This window comes from Geotrypetes seraphini, chromosome 16 (genome assembly GCF_902459505.1).
Source record: "Geotrypetes seraphini chromosome 16, aGeoSer1.1, whole genome shotgun sequence".
NCBI lineage: Eukaryota > Metazoa > Chordata > Amphibia > Gymnophiona > Dermophiidae > Geotrypetes > Geotrypetes seraphini.
In genome coordinates, this window is record NC_047099.1 from 45,202,185 (window position 1) to 45,219,853 (window position 17,669).

General features: G+C 44.6%; 1 protein-coding gene across 5 annotated transcripts in view; it reads right to left on the reverse strand.

Annotated features, from left to right (window-relative positions):
• VAV1 (vav guanine nucleotide exchange factor 1) overlaps positions 1-17,669 on the reverse strand; it is a 141,390-nt gene that overhangs the window by 71,465 nt on the left and 52,256 nt on the right. For all 5 annotated transcript variants that reach the window (XR_004537287.1, XM_033925316.1, XM_033925317.1 and 2 more), the window contains exons 11-15: positions 11,308-11,376; positions 10,928-11,014; positions 3,919-4,004; positions 3,260-3,392; positions 900-1,009 (exon numbers count right to left, since the gene is read on the reverse strand). Coding sequence is in view for 4 of the 5 variants with exons in the window: in XM_033925316.1 (XP_033781207.1) it covers positions 900-1,009; positions 3,260-3,392; positions 3,919-4,004; positions 10,928-11,014; positions 11,308-11,376 (485 nt within the window). In the remaining variant the exon portion in view is untranslated. The remainder of the gene's footprint in view (positions 1-899; positions 1,010-3,259; positions 3,393-3,918; positions 4,005-10,927; positions 11,015-11,307; positions 11,377-17,669) is intronic.

A 17,669-nucleotide genomic window follows, 5' to 3' on the forward strand; every position in this document is an offset into this window, starting at 1 on the left:
TTCTCAAACAAATGCATAATCACCTTGAGACCCTAACGACCAGGCTTTAACAGTATGCAACCAAAACTGGAAAGCAGCACAAAACACCATACTGCTTTCGAACTCCCTGGCTAGTGATGAGGCTCAACAATATGTAACTACAACTGCTCACTAAGCCACATTGCTGGCTAAGGGTACCTTCCCAACAGCTCAAGGTCCCACTAGCCCCATATTTCCAGAGCAGGGGAGAGCACACCACTGTCAACTCAATCCTTGTCTCAAAATATGGCGAAACTGTACTCTAAGCAATAGGATGGCATCTCTAGATGCTGATTAACGTTGTGCCACCAATATATTATGAATGAGCTGCTCTTCTCTATTCCCTTACCTTTAACTCTAGTAAAGTGTGAATGTACCCTTAGTCCTAGGGCAATACAGTGTGAATGTACCCTATGGAAATGTAATGTGAATGTACCCCTATTCGTATGCCTCGAAACTTTGTGAATGTCTCGCTGTAACCCATTCTGGGCTCCTGGGGAGGACGGGCTAGAAAATTAAATAAATCAAATAAATGTGTAAAGTGGGGAATACATGGGTACATTTTGGTCCCGCCCAAACCAAGGGGTCTTGAAATTTCGACTTTCAAAATCAAGTGCTACCTATTTTGGAGCTATTTTATAAAGTCATATAGGTGGCTGAGTGCATCAAAACTGAACCATAGAAAACTATCCTCCTTCAGACATCACACACGCTCGAGGATGCTGTTATCACTACTGCCTGTCTCTACTTTCCTGTACAATGGCTCATGTTTAGAAATTCCTTTTTCAAGTGTTAAGAAAGCCACCTACAAAATGGCCTTTGTGGCATCTTAACTTCCTGAGATCACATGTATAGTACAGATTAAGAAAACAAATACTCACAAAGCCATTTCAAATTGTTCCAACCATTTTTTCTTCAAATCTCTGGTCTTGAAGAACAGTTCATATCCCTGGGTTCTGTGATTCTCGATCAGAAGGAATACGTGTGTCCACTGTGAAAGCAAAAGGCAGACAGTAGTGCGTGAAGTACACGGTCCAGCATAATCACAAGGAACACGCGTGTCCCCTGTGAAAGCAAGAGGCAGGCAGCAGTGTGCCATGTACACGGTCCAGTATGACCTGCTTTGAAGGGCAGAACTTGAAGTCAGGGGAAACCTGTTCTGCAGAAAGCAGGGGGGGAGGGGGTAGTATAAATGGGGAAGGGAAAATGGCTATGGCAGCTCTGGTGACTTGTGCCAGCCAGTTCCTCCCACCTCATCAAGACTAGTTTACAGCATACCCTCTGAGCCCAGTTCCACACAAATACATGTATGTGAAGTTAACTGAGCTGTGAAAGAATGCATAAACACATGACACTCTTAGCGAGGTAACTGTATAAACAGACGGCCTTTGCACGAAGGCCAAGTATCCAGTGCTTTATACAAACCCACATGTGGCTGTTTCTTGGGAAACATGATTGAAGCACCAGAGTTTATTAATGATTCTCCAGAGGAAGTCACATAGGTCGTTATGAAATGGTAGGGGGCAGAAATCAGGCCTTGCCTGAAGCTAGAAACATTTCAATCTAGTCAGAGGCTATATAAACTTTAGCATGTCCACATATGTTCATAAGTAAACACATATCTTATAAAGAAATACTGAAATTGCAGCTCTGCCTCTGTCTTGTCTAGTACTTATTGGCAAGTCTGCCATTAGTCTCTGCAGTGGGAAAGGAGGTTATGGGAGATTTGATCTGTTTTAATGAGACTTTAACTTATCTGTGCACCAGCCTCAGGGGGTATCCCTCAACCTCGCTGATCCGACAGATCCGATTCAGAAAACACACACCACATGTACACTAAGGCCCTGATTCTGTATAGGACGCCCGGGAGAGGTGTCCTATACAGAATCGGGCCTACATTAACCCTGATTCTGTAACCGGCGTCCATGTTACAGACGCCAGTTAGAGTAGACACGGCTGCTACACTTATCGCGGCAAGGGATAAGTATAGCGGCTGCCTGTCCGATCGCCAGCAGGAGGGTACCGAACCCTTCCTGCCAGAACACCGCCCCCCCAACTCGCAATCGCCGGCAGGAGGGTGCCCAACTCCTCCTGCCAGAACGCCGCCCCCCCAAACTCACAGTCGCCGGCAGGAGGGTGCCCAACCCCTCCTGCCGGAAAGCCAGACCCCCCATGCTAACGACCTTCCCCCCCATGACTCCCCTAACCTTCCCCCAACTAACTTCCCCCCCCCAACTAACCTTTAAATGTTGGTCGGCTGGACGGGTCTTGCTGCCGTCCAGCCGACAGGCCCGCCTCGTCGAAATGAGATGTGCCTGCCCCTTCCCAGCCCATCCTCGCTAAGTTTAAGGCCTGATTGGCCCAGGCTCTAGAAGCCTGGACCAATTAGGCATTAGGCATAGCGGGTCCGCCCATCCCCACTAACCCTAAGGAGTGATTGGCCCAGGCTCATAGGCACTTAGCGGGGATGGGCCGGGAAGGGGCGGGCCCATCTCATTTTGACGAGGCGGGCCTGTCAGCTGGACGGCAGCAAGACCCGTCCAGCCGACCAACATTTATAGGTTAGTTGGGGGGGGGAGGTTAGGGGAGTCATGGGGGGGAGGTCGTTAGCATGGGGGGTCTGGAGGGGGTCCGGCTTTCCGGCAGGAGGGGTTCGGCACCCTCCTGCCGGCGATTGTGAGTTTGGGGGGGCGGCGTTCCGGCAGGAGGGGTTCGGCACCCTCCTGCCGGTGATCGGACAGGCGGCCGCTATATTTATTGCGGCAGGGAGATCCCTTGCCACGATAAGTATAGCGGCTGCGTCTACTTACAATGTAGGCCAGGCCTAGGTAGGCAAGCTTAGGCATCTTGCGGGCCTCCCTAGGCTCCCGGAGGCGCCTTCAATATAGGCGGCCTGCCTGGGGAGCATTTTTTAAAAACGTGCATCCCGATTGGTTGATTAGACAGCTGTAGGATGCCTACAGCTGCCTAAAATCTGGACGGCACTTTGCAGAATCAGGGCCTAACTGTGGAACAGGTATAAGCATGTGTCTGGCCACATACATGCTGAAGCTGGTTCCTAGAACCTCATCTACAGAGACACAAAGGTGCCTGTGCTATTTATAGTAGAAATAACCATCTTAGAGGTGTCCTGCTAACAAACTAAGCCCTTTCCACAGGTACCTTGTGCTCGACAGTGCAGGTGGCATAACAAAGTGTTCCTATTTGGCTAAAATTTCAGCCCAATTACAATGAATTCTACCTTTTTACTTTCTCTCTCCCCAGAAGAGTCATCCCGGATTTGGTAATTTTGAAGATGAATGAAATCTTTCAGCTCAAACAATTCTCCTTTCCTTTTGCAAAGAAGTACAGCTCTGTCCAAAAGAAAAGCGTATCTGCACAAAAGATTATGTAGTTAAAAAGGTTTGGATAATTTCCTAAAATTAAAGTGCATAAGCCATTCTTGAGATGGCTTGGGAAAATCCACTGCTTATTCCTAGAATAAGCAGCATCAAATCTGATTTACTACTTGGGATCTAGCTAGGTACTTGGGACCTGGGTTGGCCACTGTTGGAAACAGGATCCTGGGCTTGATGGACCTTCGGTCTGTCTTATGTACTTATATGAACTAAGTCTAGGACAGTCAAGCCATTGTGACATCACTGCTGAGGTTGGCTCTTAGGCATTGGTGGAATGAGGCATTATGACATCACAATCTTAGCTCTGAAATGTTGCTACTCTTTGGGTTTCTGCCAGGTACTTGCGACCTGGGTTGGCCACTGTTGGAAACAGGATACTGGGCTTCGGTCTGTCCCAGTATGGCAATTCTTATCTTACAGGGGCTTAAACTGGACCTGGCTCAGGTTTTACTCACAGAACGACTCCAAAAAGTACCTCATACAGAACTTTCTTTAACCTTACCGATCCATTTTAGAGCGTTTCTCAGCACTGGAAATTTTCAGCTCCCCATCTATCTTTGGTCTCCCATAATGGGCCAATGATTCATTCTTGAGAAAAAAAGAAAATCCAGTGGCAAAGTAATTAGATAGTAACACTGGGGAGAAAGTGGTGAGAGTTACACAAGAGCTACCAAGCATGCACAAAGCCTTATTCCAACTTCAAACTTACTCTTTCAACAAATTCAGTCCAAAATCCAAGCAAATGAAATGCTTCTTAAAGTCTGGTATTTTTTCATGGGTATCTTAGCAGGAGCACAATTTCCCAAATATTTACCAGGTGACTAGCCTGACTGAAAATCACACACACTTAAGTGATTGAGAAGGAAGTCTTCCACTGTATACTAAGGAGAACAGTGTGCATATATTTAATTTTCAAATGTACGTGAGGTATTCTCACCCCACCCACTCAACCACCTGCAGAAAGAGCAGGTGAAATGTTTCCTGGGTGCTTCCTCCAAGACAATAAGAGCATAAAAACAATACAAATACAGTAAAACCTTGGATTGCAAGTCATGTGTTTTGCAAGACAAGCAAAATTTTATTAAATTTTAACTTGATATACAAGCAAGGTCTTGCAATACGAGTACATACAGTATACACACATCACATCATCACAACTTAGCTGATGGTTCTTCTCTCTCTCTCTCTCTGTAGTGACTGTTCTAAACAAGCAAGGTCTTGCAATACAAGTACATACAGTATTTTGTATTAAAGTTTTTAGGTTGTGGAGTATCCATTATTTCTTATGGAGAAATTTGTTTAAGATTACAAGCATGTTTCCAGAACGAATTATGCTCGCAATTCTTCAATACCTCAACCGCTTTTAAGAAGCGATCCCATTCCTCATGTTTCATCCTTCCCTATTTCCATTTTTTTATTTTTTTTTATTTTTGTTTGCATAATGTATTTCTTTTTTTTTTTTTTTCCCTTCTATCTCATTATTCCCTGCCTTCACTCTCCAATATGTCTAGTTAAAGTCTAAATGATCCTGAGAGAGAGGTCAGCGTGGGAGCCCTGCTCCGCCCCTCTCCTGCCCAGCAAGGGAGCCATTTAAAATAACTGCGCTAAACTAAGCTGCCATCACAAGTTAACTTGAGGTGAGTGAGAATAGCAATTCAACTCTAACTAAAAATCTAACTACTAAGGCCCTCAAAAGTACCAGCAAACCCTACAACAACCACTTTCTACCACTCACACAATGGATACAAGTACACCTAAACTCATCTTCGCCCTACTACTGCTTTCCCTCATCACAGATAAATGGAAAACAGCAGGATACCACACACAATCAATCCCAATCATCACAGTACCACACAAACCCTTCCTACAAACCAGGAAACTCCAAACCCCAAGAACCTTAATCCTCTGTTCATCACTCAGCCATACAAGCATACCCTCAATCTGGGGAAAAAGATATACAACAAATGCCAAGACAAGCTCACAAAGACTACAGACATCACAAAAAATACTCACAAATATAGCTCCTACCCCTATCCCTCTCATAAAAACCACATCAATAGCATGCTCATACCTAAATATAAGATCAGTAAGCCCAAAGACAGAACTAATCAAAGACTGGCTAATTAAAGACGACCTAGGATGCCTCTTTCTTGCTGAAACCTGGCTCACAGCAGACACAGACCCTCACATTATTGAAATTTGTCCAAACGGATACAAAATTGAATTAGTATGCCGAGACAACAGAAGAGGAGGAGGGCTAGCAATCATAGTAAAAAACAACTTCAACATCAAAGTCCTAGCCAAGCACTCCACACCTCACTTAGACCTACTAGCCTGCCAACTTTCAGATAACACACTTACAGGAAATCTAAACTGCCTTCTATGCTACATCACCCCAGGAAAATGGAACACCACTAAACAAGAACTAGAAGAGTTCATCCTCCAGAACTCCCTTTCCTCTACAAATAATCTGATCCTCGGAGATTTAAACCTCCACCTAGAAGACCACACCTCCAAACAAGTAGTAGAAATTCTATCATACCTCAATACCCTATCGTACCAGATCCTCAACCCAGAACCAACACACGAAAAAGGTCATCAACTCGATATTGCAGCATACTCATCCCCTAATCTCAACACACAACATATCAAAATCATCAACGGAGCCTGGCACCCCACCCTATGGTCGGACCACTTTAAATATAACTTCACCATCAACTGGGAGCATAATAAAAATAAACCCACTCCTCCCAAAACAAGCATTATGTTCAGACAGAAAATCGATCCCACCACATTCTGGAGAGCAGTGGATCCTGCAATAGATTCCAGCAACCCCAGTGAATTCATAAATACCTGGCGGTCTCTCAGCGATTCGACCTTAAACAAACTAGCACCACTAAAATCAAAAAATAAAATATGTAGACAATCAGACAAATGGTTCGACACAGAACTCCTACATCTAAAAAGGAAATGTAGACAACTAGAAAGGGCATGGAAAAAACAGAAACAAGATAACACCAAAACAGAATGGAAAATCCAAATCAAGCAATACAAAATCAAACTGAAGGAAAAACGAAAAGACTATTACTCCAATCTCATCGGCACCGACAAACCAGACACAAAAAAACTTTTCAACCTAGTAAGAAACCTCACCGATACCAAACCATGCCTAGCCACCCAGGGAAACCTAACACCAACAGCCTCTCAACTAGCAGATCACTTCAAAAATAAAATCATCACAATCAGAACAACATTCAATAACTCACAAAACAACATAGAAGATATTCTAATAAAACCCACAACAGATGAAGCCATCTCAGCAGACAGGTCCTAGACCAACTTCCCTACAACCCAGTGGTCGGAACTAGACAGGCTATATAAAAAATACTGCAAGTCCTCATGCGACCTGAACAACTGCCCATCATACCTACTAGCAACAGCTTCCACCAAATTCAAAGCTAGCTACACGTTATGGTTGCAAACCACACTCAGGGAAGGCCAGTTCCCACCAGACCTTGGAGAAATCATAATAACCCCTATACTGAAAGACCCCAAAGGTCTAACAAATAACTCGTCAAACTACAGGCCAATCGCATCTATCCCTACATACGTCAAAATAATAGAAGGTCTAGTGGCACAACAACTATCCATGTACCTAGAAGCCCACAACATCCTACATCCATCCCAATCTGGATTCAGAACTAACCACAGTACAGAAACTCTTCTAGTATCTTTACTAGACATAGCTCGAAGACACCTCAGCCAAGGAAACAGATTGCTAATCATCCAACTTGATCTCTCAGCGGCTTTCGATCTAGTGGACCATACCATACTTCTCCAGATTCTAGACGCAATAGGAATCTCAGGTAAAGTGCACAACTGGTTCCAAGGCTTCCTTAAAACAAGAACATATAGAGTCAAGTCAAAAGAAATTCTATCAGAACCATGGTCTAACCCCTGCGGAGTACCACAAGGCTCCCCCCTCTCTCCCACACTTTTCAACCTATTCATTGCTTCCCTAGGCAGCACCCTAGATGCCCTAAACATAACTTCATTCAGCTATGCGGACGACATAACCATCCTCCTTCCATTCGACATCCACGACCCCATCTCCACAGAACGCCTGAAAACTACATTGGACACAGTAGAAAAATGGATGACAAATCATAAGTTGAAGCTGAACACGGACAAAACTAAATTCCTACTATTAGAGAAGGACAAAAAACCAACCCTAACAGAACTGGAGGTAAACTCAATCAAGTACCCAATACAGAGTTCCCTCAAAATCCTGGGAATACAACTAGACAGAGGCTGCACTATGCAAACACAGATCCATAAAATCATCCAAAAAGCATTCTTCACAATGCGTAATCTGAGAAAAATAAGAAAATTCTTTAATAAAGACCAATTCAGGATCATTGTCCAATCCCTCGTGCTAAGTATGGTAGACTACTGCAACAGCCTTTATCTACCTTGCCCAGTCAACACAATAAAAAAACTACAGACCGTCCAGAACACAGCTCTCAGACTCATATACTCACTCAGCAAATACGACCATATTACCAAAGCATACTTAGAATCTCACTGGCTACCAATAAAAGCAAGAACACAATTCAAACTCTACTGTCTCCTATTCAAAGTAACCCACGGCGCGGCACCCAGCTACCTAAACAACCGTTTTCACTACTATCTCTTATCCAGAAGAAGGAGAACACAGAACATTTTCACCTACCCTCCTCTCAATGGTACTCGACGCAAGAAACTCTATGACAACCTACTAGGGACACAGGCAGCTAATATTGACTCCGACATCTCAAAATTATTGATCGAAATTACAGACATAAAAGAGTTCCGAAAAGAAATAAAAACACTACTGTTCAAAAAATATCTCCCATCAATCTAAACCGCCATCTAATGAGTTCCCAATCAATTCCTTTGGGAACAGAATCTCTTTATCCAACCAAAATAAACACCCCTACTGTCCATATCATCAACATTAATTAATCAACAGCATGCAAACATCAAAACAATAAATACACCTCCGCTTACAGGCATATGATGCTACTCTCCATCCGAAGAAACTCGACTCAGCTCATGAAACATCTTTTGTAATCTAGAATATATGGTAATTCTTTATTATCCACCAGTTGTAAATTGACTCAGTTGCCATGTAACATCTCCTGTGATATTGAATGTACTATAATTCTTCTATATAAACTGTAATTAACTCTTCTCCTGTAATGTAATTCTACTGGAAATACCCAGATATCTTCTTTATTGTAATCCGTGGCTATGTTACATCTGCTGCGATATGTATTGTAACTCTTCACTGTTACTTGTAATCTACTCTTTTCCTGTAATGTAATTCTACTGGAAATGCCCAGATATCATCTTTATTGTAATCCGCCTAGAACCGCAAGGCACAGGCGGAATAGAAATCCCTAATGTAATGTAATGTAAATGTCCACAATCCCCCTTTCTTTTTTCCTTTTTAATTATATTATTTATTGTACTATTTTTAACTTGTAAACCGGCTAGATACTCGTTGATGGTCGGTATAGTAAAAATTTAATAAACTTGAAACTTGTTTTACTGTAATTTCCTAGACACATACATTTTACTGTAATTTCCTAGACACATACATTTATAATCATGCAGCCATGCACCCCCAAACCTGGTATGAGAATTTATCCTGGTAAACAGCTATTTGGAACACAGCTTGACTTTATGAAAATTACCCTCCACTCCCTGGCACGCCACTGGTAACAATGAGCATATAGAAAAAAATAATCTGATAAGAACAAGCCAGCATGGTTTCTGTAAAGGACAATCATGCCAGACGAATCTACTGCATTTCTTTGAGGGGATAAATAAGCAATTGGACCAAGGTGACCCCATAGACATCGTATATCTGGATTTCCAGAAAGCCTTCAACAAGGTACCCCATGAACGCCTGCTGAGGAAACTGTGGAGCCATGGGGTGGAAGGGGGACGTACACAGATGGATCAAAAATTGGCTGGCGGACAGGAAGCAGAGGGTAGGAGTAAAGGGGCACTGTTCTGACTGGATAGGTGTCACGAGTGGTGTTCCGCAGGGGTCAGTGCTGGGACCGCTGCTGTTCAATATATTCATTAAAGATTTGGAAACAGGGACGAAGTGCGAAGTTATCAAGTTCGCGGATGATACAAAACTCTCCAGCAGAGTCAAAACTGTTGAGGAATGCAAAGAACTGCAGAGCGACCTGGACAAATTGGGTGAGTGGGCTAAAAAATGGCAGATGAGCTTCAATGTGGAAAAATGTAAGGTCTTGCACATAGGGAAGGGGAACCCAATGTACAGCTATATGATGGGAGGGAGAGTACTGGGGGAAGGCAACCTAGAAAAAGACCTGGGGGTATTGGTGGACAAATCAATGAAGCCGGCGGCGCAATGTGCAGCGGCCTCAAAGAAAGCGAACAGAAGTTGGGCATTATCAAAAAAGATATCACTACCAGAACAAAGGAAGTCATCCTGCCACTGTATCGAGCAATGGTGCGCCCACATCTAGAATACTGCGTCCAATACTGGTCACCATACCTTAAGAAGGACATGGCAATACTCGAGAGGGTCCAGAGGAGAGCAACAAGGATGATAAAGGGCATGGAGAACCTTTCATATGCCGAACGGTTGGTCAAGCTGGGACTCTTTACCCTGGAAAAGCGGAGACTGAGAGGGGACATGATAGAGACTTATAAGATCATGAAAGGCATAGAGAAGGTGGAGAGGGACAGATTCTTTAGACTAGCGGGGACAACAAAAACAAGAGATCATTCAGAAAAACTGAGAGGAGACAGATTCAAAACGAATGCAAGGAAGGTCTTCTTCACTCAACGGGTGGTGGACACCTGGAACTTGCTTCCAGGAGAGGTGATAAGACAGAGTACAATAATGGGATTCAAAAAGGGACTGGATGACTTCCTGGAAGCAAAGGGATAGAGGGTTACTTCACTGGACACTAGGCGAACAGGGTATGGAAGTTGTAGGTTAGGAGCACTTACAGGTCATGGACCTGGGGGGGCCACCGCGGGAGTGGACTGCCGGGCACGATGGACCCCCCTGGTCTGACCCGGAAGGGGCAATGCTTATGTTCTTAAGACCCATCTCCTTCCCTTCCTTCCAAGATGCTGCAGAAACCCACATAAAATTAATAGGTGGGAGGAGGAGAGGATAAAGAATTTTAGCAGACCTGGAGAGAGCAGAATGGGACAGGACAAAGCAAGTGTCACACCAAAATAGAAAAGGGCCTACCCTCCAGTCACACGTGACCCACATTCACAGAACCCCAACCATTTGTCTATATATTGTATGTACACTCAGCCCAACAACTCATCAGACCCACAAGTACCAGCTGTGGATTTACACTGAGTTGGAGGGGGAAGGGTTCCGTTCTAAGCACAGAAAATGAGCAAAGAACGACAAACTCCAGCAAAAAACGAGCAGAGATGACCAAGGAATCCAAGCTGCCACTTACCAGGTTCTCAATGGAGAGCTGGAAATGTGTGATCTGCTTCAGGGTCTCATTATCTCGCTTCACTTCATTCACACATTGAGCTAAATCCTAAATGTAGGCAAGAAAAAGGCAAGATTAGCGGAAGCACTGACAGCCAGTCCCTTCAGGTGGCATCCCCACTGAGTGTGTGTTCCCTTTTCACCCTTGCAGGCAAGCTGCACGATCACCAAAGTCTCATGTAGTCTGCTCTATGGGATTTTAATTTGGTTTGTTAGAGAGACATTTTCTAACCTTCCACAACCACTAGTCACAGATAATACCAGTAGAATAAAAAAGTCACCCTTCCCCTTCATATTTTAAAATAAACAAGGTAAACATTTTTACAGAAAACTAGGCCTTACTTTCATAGCATCCAAAGCAAGTCGCAGGTTTTCCTTTTCTTTCGCCTCTTGGGTATGTTTTGCCAGCTCCTAGAAAGAGTGAAATGTGAAAGGTTACATGCTAAATTATCTAATCTCATACCAAGCAAGAGTTATAGGGAAGGCACAGCACATGAGAAAACACAAGACAGGATTAACTGTCAACACAAAATACATATGTCTGCCACTCAGGCTCTGTTGTTTCACAGTCTACAAGTTCTCCCTGGAAGAATATTACTAAACTAAAGATGGGGTTAGTGTAGGTCGGTTTCCCCCGGTTCATAGACAACCCCGCGAAAGACAAAGGCGCGCGCCGACAACTGAGCGCAAGACGGAGGCACGCGCCGAAGAAAATTACAGTTTTTAGGGGATCCGACGGGGGGTTTTGTTGGGAAGCCCCCCCAGTTTACTTAATAGAGATTGCGTCGGCGTTATAGGGGGTTTGGGGGTTGTAACCGTCCACATTTTACTGTAAACTTAACTTTTTCCCTAAAAACAGGGAAAAAGTGAAGTTTTCAGTAAAATGTGGGGGGTTATAACCCCCCAAACCCCCACAACGTGGCACGATCTCTATTAAGTAAAGTGTGGGGGGGTTCCCCCCACGCCCCCCCCCGTCGGAGCCCTAAAAACAGTAATTTTGTTCGGCGCGTGCCCCCACGCTGCGCTCAATTGTCTGGGCGCGCCTTTGTCCCGGTGCACTTTTGACCTGACACCATTTCCCCCTTACTCATCATCCACGATGGTCCAGATACCCACACGGCTGCAGTTTTTCTGTTTGGGATAGTGGGGATTTGTTCAGTTTATATGCCATCAGTAGACACACTGTTAAGAGCCCAAACCTGTCCCAGAGCTCGTCAGGGTTTCAGGATATCCACAAAGCTCCATTTTGCAAAAGATGCTGAAAGGCAGAAAATAGGATGTTCACAGCTTCCTCAGTATGTTACAAAATACTCTGCATAATCCAGAAAGTGCACTTACTTACCTGTAACGTAGGTTCTCCATGGACAGCCACATATGGGTGTTGTCCCAACAGCTCCCAATTTGCGGATAAGCTCTCCAATAGCTCAGAGAGATTTTTTTTTTTTTCTCTGAGCACGTGCAGTGCCCGAGCCCCACTGGGCATGCCCGAGCCCTACCCATTTCCCCCTGCTTCCCCCTAATCCCCAGAATTTCATCTCAATCAATCCATTGTTCTTCCAGTGTTTTTTTCAAAGCCTCATTCTCATCCTGGAGAATCAGCCCTTCATACTCTGGACTGTAAGCGTGCTTTGGCTTTCTATCTGGAACGCACCAAGCCACACAGAACTGCTCCTCAACTTTTCCTCTCCTTTGATCCGAACAAGTTGGGACGTCCTATCTCTAAGCGTACCATCTCCAACTGGATGGCGGCTTGTATCTCTTTCTGCTATGCCCAGGCTGGATTATCCCTTCACAGTAGAGTCACAGCCCATAAGGTCAGAGCGATGGCAGCTTCGGTAGCTTTCCTCAGATCAACACCGATTGAGGAGATTTGTAATGCTGCCACTTGGTCCTCGGTTCATACCTTCACTTCTCATTATTGTCTGGATATTTTCTCCAGACGGGATGGACAGTTTGGCCAAACAGTATTGCAAAATTTATTCTCCTAAGTTGCCAACTCTCCCACCATCCCACTTTGGTTAGCTTGGAGGTCACCCACTTGTGAGAATACCTGCCTGCTTGTCCTGGGATGAAGCACAGTTACTTACTGTAACAGTTGTTATCCAGGGACAGCAGGCAGCTATTCTCACATCCCACCCACCTCCCCTGGGTTGGCTTCTCTGCTAACTATCTGAACTGAGGAGACGCACCCTGTGCTGGGCGGGAAGGCACTCGCGCATGCGCGGTGCGGGCGACTCGAAACTTCGAGTTTCTTCAAGCAAGACTGCTTGTGAGGCATCTGCATCGGGGCTCCGTTGGATCACGTCACCCACTTGTGAGAATAGCTGCCTGCTGTCCCTGGATAACAACTGTTACAGTAAGTAACTGCACTTTGTGGGGCTGCTACCAACCTTACACAGGGGTGATGTGGTTATGGAAGCCCAGTTTTTTTAGGAGTTGAATTGTGGCGTTTTGCACCCCTTAGAGACGGGAGAGTGTTTTTGCTGGTAGGCCCAATAGTAGAGCGTTGCAGTAATCTAGGCAGGACAATTCAAATGCATATAGTTGCTGGACAAAATTGCGTTCTGAAAAATAGGCCGTGGATGCACTTTAGTTGGCGGAGGTAATAGAAAGAGGGAGGAAGATACTATTTTTGATACATGGACTGAAAGCGACAGGTTTGAGTCAGGAATCACCCCTAAGCTTCGGATGTTGTCATTGGCCGTGAGGGTGTTATTTCCCCAAGAAAGAGATGGCAGGGGTATGCGCAGGTGTCCTTGTGTATCCAGAGAAGCTCTGGTTTTGACGTGTTGAGCTGTAGTTTATTAGCAGTCATCCAATTGTTTATTTCTGCTAGGCAGCAGTGAAGTTTTTTTTATTTGTGCATCTTGGTGTTGACCAAGGGGAAGATAAAGCTGTATGTCATCTGCATACGAGTGGATATTGATTTGGTATTTTTCTGCGATGTCAAGTACTGGTTTGACATATAAGTTGAAGAGGAGTGGGAATAGTAATGCACCCTGGGGCACTCTGTAGCAGAGAGGTTTTGGTTCTGATAAGGAGGATTCCAGTAGTACTTGCGGAGACCTTTCGTTCAAGAATGAGAATTATGCCAGTGCGACGTCACAGATTCTGATCAAGTGTAGTCTGGAGGAGTGAATGATCGATAGTATCAAAGGCTGCACTTATGTCTAGTAGGATCAGCAGTGCGTCTTTCCCCACATCAAGGATTTTCCAGCAGTCATCTACCATGTCTAGCAGCACCGTTTCTGTGCTGTGATGCTTCCTGAATCCTGATTGGAAGTTGGAGAGGGTGGTGTTTGTTTCTATGAAGTCTCGTAGTTGGGTGAGTACTATCTTTTCTAGTATTTTTGAGACATGTGGGAGATTTGAGACTGGTCTATAGCTGCTTGGATTGTCTGGGTCCATGGTGGGGGGGGGGGGGGGGGGTTAGGAGTGGTCTCACTACAGCAGATTTCCAGCTCTGTGGTATTTTGCCTGATTGTAGGGACTCAGTAATTAGAGGTAAGATAGAGTTCAGGAAGGATTTGTTGATAGCTAGAAGTGTGGTGGATGGGCATGGATTGAGGTTGTAGGGTGTAAGGAGACTATTGAACTTTTTAGGTCATCATTAGAAACTGGTTTGAAGCTGTTTAGAGATTCTATTTTGTATAGGTTATTTAGTATAGTTTTCGGGATGCTTGGCAGGGCTTTGGCTTCTAAGTCTAAGGATTCTCGTATCTTTGATATCTTGTCATGGAATAAGTCTGAGAGGGATTCACTGTCTTTAAGTTTGATTTTTGGGTGTGGTACAAGCCTTGCAACTATAGTGGTCCTTCCTTGCCTCCTTGCTGATTTGGTATATTCTTCTAGTTTCTCCAGACCAGGTCTGTGATTAACGTCAAGAGATATTTATCTAAAATATTACCAGACTTGGACCTATTATCTCTGATCCATAATGGAAAACAAATTGTGATTATGCACCTGAATGGGAGGCAGAGCAATTAACAGAAGCGGAGGGATGAGCTTTGTTACTTACTCACTTCTCAAAACCCAAGATCCAAACAAATATTTGCTCACATTCACACACAATTCAGAGAGGGAACTTTCTGAAACACACACATATTCCTCTGTGAAATGGAAAATGTGCAAATATTTTAAAAGTCTGCCTAAATCACACAGTGGCGTACCTAGGGTATGTGGAACCCGGGGCCCATCATTTTTTGACACACACCCCCCCCATGTATATGAAAAATATGATTTGTAGTAACAATCCACATATCGCACAAGAGTGTACCTAGGAAAAGGCAGCATCTTAAACACTGCAGTGAGCACTAGAGCATCAACACATACATTGTAAAACTAAACAAGCCAGATCCCGCACAGTCAATTGATCCTGTAGTCAATGCCAACTGAAAACTAGGTTCTTTTCATACACACAGAACAGAGATACACCCTCGCCCAATATGGAATAATCACAAACTAAAAATAGAAATATGTAGACAAAAGTTAAACTGAACCGCCAAGAAACCAGACCCTGGATACAATGCAACACCACAAAAACAGTAACACATGTCCTCTAATACAGTGCAAAATATAAAGACAGTAGATGTAAATTTGAAAAAACTGATACATAACAATCACCACTTTACAAATTAACAAATACAAATAAAACAAATAATGAGAAATAAAAAAAATACCATTTTATTGGACTAATCCCCGTAAGCTCGGTCCCCATCCCCGCAAACCACCTGATTCCATCCACACAAGCCTTGAATTGTTTTATATTGAACTTATTATATTAAAGTATAAAGAGAAACAATATTCTGTACAGTTGTCAATTTATAAATCAGCGTCTTCTCCCCACTCTCTCTTCCCCATTTCCCTTCAGCGTCCTCAGCCCACTCTCTTTCCACTTTCCTTCAGCGCACGCACATAAAAACAAGCAAGTAATTTTATAACATTTTCATTCTATTCATTCATAGAAATTAAAGTCTAAATAATGCCAGTCACATAACAAAACATGATTTTACAAAAATAATTCCCTGCACAGTCAAGCCTGCAAGGATTACTAGATGTCTTTCAGCAGCTCCCCTCCCTCCCTCCCCCTTACCTTTGTGGCCAAGTCAAAATGATCTACCAACAATAAAATTTTAAAAACACAAAGCACGCTGTACGCAGAGAAAATGTTAATTATCATTTATATTCCGCAGGTTTTCAAAGAGGTCAAGGCAGATGACTTTATGCAATGTCACCTCAGTAACAACTATACAAAAATAGATAAATATTCCCCCTCCCTTTTTACTAAACCGCGATAGCGGTTTTTAGCGCAGGGAACTGCGCTGAATGCCCCACGCTGCTCTCGATGCTCATAGGCTCCCTGCGCTAAAAAACGCTATTGCGGTTTAGTAAAAGGGGGCCATAGTGCAAAATATAGACAGCATATATAAATTCTCAAAACGGACACATTTTGATCACTAAATTGAAAATAAAATCATTTTTCCTACCTTTGGTAATTTCATCAGTCTCTGGTTACACTTTATTCTTCTGACTGTGCATCCAATATTTCTTCCCTTCTTTCAGCCTCCTGTATGCTTCCTCTCCTCCAGACCTCATTCCCTCCCGAAACTTTTTCTTTGTTTCACCCTGCCTCCTTCTTTCTTTTTCTCTCTCTCCATACCCCCTTTCTTTCTGTATGTCTGTTTTTCTCTCTCTCTCCATGCCCCATTTTTCTTTGTTTCACCCTGCCCCTTTTCTTTCTTTCTGGCTCCCTGTCCCCCCCTTTCTTTCTTTCTCCCTGCCCTCCCCTATGCCACCACATTGGGAAAATGCTGCCACCGCCACTGGGGAATAGGCTGCCACTGCCGCCATCGGGAACAGGCCGGCGCCGAGTTCGCCCTGCTCTTCTTCCCCGCGGGGCCGACCAACTCTCGCCACCCGACGTCAATTCTAACGTCGGAGAGGACGTTCTGGGCCAGCCAGGCAGCGATTGGCTAGCCCAGAACGTCCTCTCCGATGTCAGAATTGACGCGGGTGGCGAGAGTTGGTCGGCCCCACAGGGAAAAGCAGGGAGAACTCGGCGCCGGCCTGTTCCCGATGGTGACGGTGGCATTCAAGTGGCTAAAGAAACGCAGTTTGCTGGCCTAGAGAGAACACTGGAGGGTGGTCAGCTGTGCACCCCCTTGGGGCGTAAACCCGTGGCGGACCGCCCTCACCCCCACCCCACCCCCACCTTGCTATACCACTGTCTGTACCTCACTCCCTCCCTATGACCAAAAATTCTCCTTTCTTCTATCTCCCGTGTACACAACCATCTCTTTCCCTCTCTTCCTCTCTCCCAAGTCCATGCCTTCTGTGTCCAAAAACGCATTCTCTCCCCCACCTCAGCATCTCTTTTCTTTCCTTCCCTTCCTCTCCCAAGTTCATGCCTTCTGTGTCCAAAAACCCATTCCACCCCCACCTCAGCATCTCTTTCCCTCCCTTCCTCTCTCCCAAGTTCATGCCTTGTGTCCAAAATGCACTCCCTCCCCCCTTTTGTGTTCTGCGTTTGCCTCCCAGCCCATCTTAGCAACTTTCTCAGCAAAATGGAGCTCGAGCCGCGAGGCTTGTCTTCTATTTCCTGCCTGTTCTGCCGCGCACACATAGCCAACCGGAAGTCTTCCCCGACGTCAGCGCTGACATCGGAGGACAGGCTTTGCTTAAGCCCTCCCTCCGACGTGAGCGCT